General features: G+C 50.3%; 1 protein-coding gene across 1 annotated transcript; it reads right to left on the reverse strand.

The window, feature by feature from the left end:
* Positions 1-719: 719 nt before the first annotated feature.
* On the reverse strand, positions 720-6,377 carry BARHL2 (BarH like homeobox 2). The gene is made up of 3 exons (XM_039838476.1): positions 5,643-6,377; positions 3,575-3,800; positions 720-1,809 (listed from the first exon to the last, which is right to left on the reverse strand). Exons 1-3 carry the CDS (start codon positions 6,262-6,264, stop codon positions 1,497-1,499), a joined length of 1,161 nt encoding a protein of 386 aa, XP_039694410.1. The 5' UTR covers positions 6,265-6,377; the 3' UTR covers positions 720-1,496.
* Positions 6,378-6,628: the final 251 nt, after the last annotated feature.

The following is a 6,628-nucleotide window of genomic DNA, read 5'->3' on the forward strand; positions in this document are numbered from 1 at the left end:
GATCCACAGACTCAGATAAAAAGCTCGGCAAGTCAGTCTCAGCCAGAGTCACATGCCTGCTCCAAGCATCCCAGCACAGCCAACTCACTGGGCCAAGAGGCTTGGTATGGGACAGGGGGGACTGGATGCCCCGTTGGGAATGAGAAGGAAAGGATCAAAGCCTGGATGAGGGCTTGTTAGCCGGGCCTCTCCGAGTCCCCCGGGTGTCCTAATTGCGCGCCCTGCAGCCTCCCGCTCTCAGGCTGTCCCACCGCCTGGGCGCTGGGCCTCGGGCTGAAGGAACAGCTGCGAGGCCCGCAGAGCGGCCACCCGCCCAGCACTCTGGACCCTCGCTGCCCGGGAGGAGCCTAGGAGAAGGAGGAGGGAGGGGCGGACAGACCCGGTTCAGTTGGGGATGCCAGGCAGGCCAGGACTGCAGGGGGAGTTGGCCGCTCACTTAGCCAGCACCAGCAGCCTTGTGCACAGACTTTCTCTCGCGGCTTCGCGGGCTGCTCTGAAATTACCCAGTTAAAAAGAAAGGAATCCACACATATCAAGTAACGGCTCGGAAGAGACCAGCATGAAAAATGGAGCTGTTTTTATATAAGTCAACCCAACGTCTTAACAGGTTTTATAATTTCCTAATGTTCCGGGAGGGATTTTTTTCTAAATCAAGTCTGCCATTTCATCACAGTACATTCTGCTTTAGTAAAATCAGCTCCCTTGGATTTCATCACTTGTAAAAAAAGATAAACTTTATTTTTGTAATTTTCAATCACAAAAAAATCTATATTTTTGTCTAAGCATTTATTTTACTGAATCAAAAAGACATGAAAGGAAAAATCATGTTTTACTAACGTATATAAGTGACTCTTTTTTGGACAACATATAATAAATATGATATATCACTTATCACTGAGTCTCTCAAATGTACATTTTTTTTTTCATATTATGGAGCATGCCACTTTTCCTAAAGAAAAAGGTCATGAGAAATCAGTGCAAAGTTCTCAGTTACCCTCCTCTTTTCTCTGGGGCAGACGGAATGTCCACAGCAACGCCCTCTGCCTCGGAATCTGAGGCTGTCCGTCCATCTACAGTTCTCTGCCCGTGCAGTTTCTTCTCCGTGCCCTTCTTTCTCCCTTCCTTACCCCTCCCCCCTCCCTCCCTCCTGCTTGTCCCTAAAGTCATTTTTAAAAAAGAACTTGAGGTTTTGTTCTTGTTGATGTTTTCACTTACTGGTCACGCACTTTGTGTGGGGTCAGCGTTTTCGCCAGTCACACTGCTGTGGGAGAGCTTCCCAGCCCTGTCTCTGAGGGTGGGGAGATGGAGAGAAGAGGGCTGGCTCCTCTTTGGGGGCCCCAGCCCACTGGTGAGCATCTTCCTCTTACTTCTCTGCTTCCCTGGTCGGCTGCTAGGGAGGCCTGTTGGCCCGGTGCGGGGAGAAGAGGGACAGCTGTCCGGGTCGGGGAGGGGATGGGGGAAGGGACTGCAGTGCCGTCGCTCGTTCTTCTTGTTCTTCACCGGGGGTGCGGGGTGCCTGGAATGGGGTTGGACAAGGGATTGATGGCGGGCTGTCCCCCGGGCCCCAGGCCGTGGATGAGCACGCGAGGCACCAGGGGCCGCTGCAGCTGGGGATGGGGCGCTGGAGGAGTCCGGTACATGCTGCTGTACATGGCGGCGGCAGCTGCCGCTGCGGTAGTGCTGTCCATGCTGCCCAGCAGGCTTGGGTGGTAGAAATACGGCGACGGAAACATCCTCTGCAGTGCGGAGTAGTTCCCCGCCTCGGCCAGCAGCTCCAGGCCCACCGCCGTCTGCCGCTTCCACTTGGTCCTGAAAAAAAGCGGGCGTGCACACACCCCAAAGCTGTGGGCACGGTCTAGGCACTAAGGCCCGTTCTCTCACCCTCTTCTGCCTTATCTTCCTCCGGGGTCAGGAGAGCTGAGAGAGCTCTGAGAACCGGGAAGAGACCACATCTTCTGGCTGCCACCCCACACTCTTGTTCACAGAATAACTGAAATTCAAGTCAGTTTCGTAAATTACACCTTCACTGTCTGAGGCATTCAAAAATGAAATTCTACAAGCTTTGCTTCCTGATCTGCTCTGCTGTTGCCCCTTATGGTTTGGCTACTTCCTGAAACTTTCCTGGAGGCCACCTGAGACCACTCTCTTTTCCCTCCTCCTCTAATTCTCTTCCAGGAGTGAGTGGCTCCCCAACAATCCCAGAGTGTCGCTCTCTGCTCCTCCCCCTTTCCTCCAGGCACAGTGAGAAGAAACGGTAAACAAAGGGACACAAAGATTCCTGGGCCTTGGACCCTGGCCCCTCTCAGTCCCCAGGGCTGTGGAGACACGTCTCTCTCATCAGCCTGACAGGACCTTATAGCAGGCAGGGGGCTTAGGGCCAGGAAAATGACAAGGTTTCCAATCGGAATTCGTCTGAGGGAGGGCTCTCCCAAGGGGACAGTACCTCGGGGCCATTCTGGGAGGGGGGAAAATGCATTTCAAGATATTTGCTCCTCTGGGAGAGAGTAACAATTAAAACCTGTGATCAGCTTTTCTCGGTCTCCTCCCTCCCCCACCGAACCCCCGCTAGGAAGAAGAGGCGAGCAGGACTTTGCTCAAGTGCCTCATGATGGAACTCAGGGCTGGTGGGCTGTCCATACCCGGCAGATCCAGCCAAATTAATAAACATGTCGCCCATTTTAAATTGGCTACAAATGACACTAATGTTTTCTGACAGAATTAGGGTGGCTGAAACCGTATGTAATGAGACAGAAAATTATGGTAAAGATGACAACTGGATGGGCATTTCCAACCGCACTTATGAACGATTAGAACACAAACGAGAGAAAAGGAGGGGGAGAGAAAATCGAGACTAGGAGACAACCACGACCACCAGGCTTGGAAACACAGCGCGGCGTGGGCCTCAGGTTGCTCGGGTTCACTCTACAGTTCAGGGGCTTGCAAGCCACCAGCGCCTTTCCTAATTTCTTTTCGAAGGAAGCAGTGGTTCCTGGCAGGCTCTAAGGCAGCCAATACAGGGGACAGACCCTCAGTTCTGACTCCTGGCCCGCCGCCGGATTCTCCCGCCTACAGCTGCCTACCCTACCTCTCCTGGCTGCCTCACAGGCCAAGGCAAGGATGCTTGAGTCGATGCTGTGAGGCAGCTCTTCTGGGACCAAATGCATGGCCAGCTATAGATATTCGTAACCAGCCTGGAGCAGGCCCAAAGGGTGCATCGTGCAGGCTCTACAGACTTGGGTGTCAGCTGCACAGATGTCTCAATTTGAGAAGGTGTGGCTTGACTGATTTGGGGGCAAAGTGGGGGTATTCCAGCCACTCGGGTTTGAGGGTTTCAGTGGGAAAGGAGGACATGTTAAGACACTTAGAAATGCAAAACTCTCTAAACTCCAGCTGCCCATCGGTCAGCTTTCACCATGGGGGTGTGGCTAATCCCTGCTCCAGCTTGAAAGCCCCCAAGTACCCACTCCTGGCCCTCAAGGTCCCTAAAGTTTCTCAAGGCCGAGAGGGAAGGTTGGTGCCATAGTTGCAACTTGGATGGCTAAACACCTTTGCTCCCTAACACAGCCTCTCTTACCTGCGGTTCTGGTACCAGGTCTTGACCTGGGTGTCCGTAAGGTTAAGCGCAGCCGCCAGGTCCATGCGGTCCTGCACACTCAGGTACTTCTGTCGCTCAAAGCTACGTTCCAGTTGATTCAGTTGGTGGTCCGAGAAAGCCGTCCTGGCTTTGCGAGGCTTTTTGGCTCTCACTGGGGGACTCTCTCGGCTACTCGTAATCTCCCGGTCTCCTTCCTCCTTTGTTCCTAAGATAGAAACCCAGACACAGTTGAGTAAAGAAGCCTGGAATAGAGGAGGGTAGAGTGTCTTCCTAGCACACGCTTCCAAATTCCCAAGCCAGCTGCTAGCCTCAGGGGACTATATTTTGCCACCCTCCTCACACACATACTTGGACCTTAGTCAATATGAAGGAAGAGGACCAATTTCTGGTTGTGGATTGTGGAGCCTTGTGCAGAGCTCCTAAAAGGGTTCTAAAAAGGACGTGATCTCCCTACCTTCGAAAGTTAAAAAGAAAAAAAAATACTTTACAATAAAGGGTCCTTTTGTTATTGTTTCCTTAACTGAGAGACCCTGTCCCTGTCTTTTATTGTTTTCACTATGATTTCATATTTTTCTGCTTTGGTACTTTTAAAAAAGGTCTTTCTACTTTGTTTTTCTGAGGAGGGGCACCTTTTTCATTTTATTTTTCTGTTTACTCAAAGTTATAGGCATTTGTTTTCCTTTTTCAGGTCCACTTGGGAAATTTTGAAATCAAGCTCTCTGCAGCTGCTTGCATCAGGTCTTTTAAAGCTTCAGGAAGAATATGTCACCCAGACACCGAGCTGAGCTCAAAATCACTGAGCCCATTCAGGTGACAGCCCTGAGATTTCCGGATTCTATTTGTCAACTTTGGTTTTTTACTGAAATGCTGGGAAATCGATATGTCAATCCCTCTCTGTTTGTACCCGTTTTTGCTGCGCTCCTTGATCTTCCCTGCAGGAAGAACAATAATCTCTCTAATTGACCCACTGGGGAGGTTGGTGCACAAAAAATCGCCAGACCAGACTGTACATCTGTTTTGGGCACTATTATGCTAATGCTATAATAGTAAAATGAGGAGCCAATATCCTGCCTTCCAGTCAGCACACATCTTTCCCAGAGATGGAAAAGATTAATAATAATAATGATGACGATGATGATGATGATTATAATAACTTATCAGTAAAAGAAAAAAAGAACTTTCCTGGAATGTTAAAACTCTTTTCCCATAAAGACCAGAAAACCTATGAAATTGTGTGAAGATAAAACGGAAAAAGGAAGCTGAAGAACAATTTCATTTGCCATCTTCTGATTTGACAAAAATAGATAAATTCAATTCCATAAATTTTCATTTTCATAAATATTACATTTCAATTACCTGTAAGGAGCCAAAAATCTTACTAAAATGCAGCTTTTCAGTGGGGCCATTGGGGTAAGAAGGGCATTTTTAAAATACTGAAAACCTGATTATAAAATTTTACCTGTGGGCTTCTCTAATTAAAAACAAAGTTGGTCTCTTAATCAACTCGAATTTTTTTTCTTCATTAAATCTGATCATTGTGATGGTGTTCAGAAAATGCAGTGCATGTGTGTGGGGGGCTGGAGGGATGAAATAATTTTCATTAAAGAATAAACACCACGTTGTTATCACACCTCAAGACACAAGGCTAGCTAAGCCTGTTTCTCTCTCCCACCTCCCCCTATTCCCACTCCCAACGTCTGGACTAGAAAAATCTCAAGTCCTTCTTCCCTTTTATCAACGAAAGTATTTCTCGTTAGATCCCCTCTACCGAGTCCCCCTTCCTAGAAAATTAAAATTAAGTAAAACAAAGAAAGGAAGTGGGTGGCTGTGAGGGTTGAGAGGTAGAAATATAACAATAAACAGAACTTCAGACGAGCCCCCCAAATCTCACGCCTAGGCCTTTCTCCCTCTTGAAGCTCTTGACTATGGCACGATCGCCTTAGAAGCTCCCGGAATAACTCCCCATCAGAGATTCGCGGGAGACTGAGGGGAAGACAGGGAACCAGCAGAAGCTAGATCGTTGAAGAAGCCAGGCGGCGCGACTCACCGTGGCATTTGATGTCGCTCTGGGAATCTTCCCGCTTGTCGAGTTTGGTTTTGCTGTCCTCCTGCTCCAGCTTTGGCCTGAAGCTCTCGTGGGCTGCGTTGCTCTCCTGCTTCGGGGTGTGATGGGGAGAGGAGACGCTGGTGCTGTAGGGTGCACAGGCCGCCAGAGGTTTGCTGTCGCCCAGGATGTCCTTAATTAAAAAAGAAGAGGTGGAAGTCCTGGGGGCCGAGGCGGCGGAGCCCAGCTGCTGGGCGGGTGGCTGCTGCGGTGGCGGTGGCGGTGGCGGCTGCTGCTGGGGTGAAGGCTGCAAACTTTGCGTGGGGGCCGCGGCTGGCGGTGGCGGCTGTTGGCTGTGGTGTAGGTGGTGGTGATGCTGGGGCCCATCTGCTACCAGATGCGGCTCCGGGGGCTCCATGGTGACCGAGATGGGAGAAGAAGGCGCCGTTCCTACGGTATCTATCTCCGAACAGGGGGAAGGAGTGGCCTGACTCCTAAAATCCGCGGTCCTAGCCTCGCCAAGAGGGCGGAAATCTCCATTCATCATGCTGGGGCTGCCCGAACTGGCACTGGACAAAATCGTATCAATTCCAAAACTCGACCCGCTGGCCCCTTCCATTGTCATTTCTACATGAGGTCCACGCCACTCCGCCGCTCAGGAGCCGCCCGGACCAAGCCAAGGATACTATCGATCGTAAAACAAAATAAACACTAAACAATGTTGTCGCCGCTTTAAAAAAAAAAAAAAAAAAAAAAAAGGGCAGGAAGGAAGGAAGGATAATTGGGAGGTGGCAATCGGTAGACAGTTTCGACACAAACTTTTTTTTTTTTCCTTATGCAAAAAGTAGGGGTGGGATGAAAGGAAGACCCGGGGGAAAGTTACAAAAATGGTCGAGGAGGCACAGAGCTTGCGCTCCAGGAACCACCACGCACGTGGGGCACCGGTGGCGGCGCAGGGGACCCAGGCGAAGGCGCAGGCGGCAGGAGAT

Source organism: Pteropus medius, unplaced genomic scaffold (genome assembly GCF_902729225.1).
Source record: "Pteropus medius unplaced genomic scaffold, Ma_sr-lr_union100, whole genome shotgun sequence".
Classification (NCBI taxonomy): Eukaryota; Metazoa; Chordata; class Mammalia; order Chiroptera; family Pteropodidae; genus Pteropus; species Pteropus medius.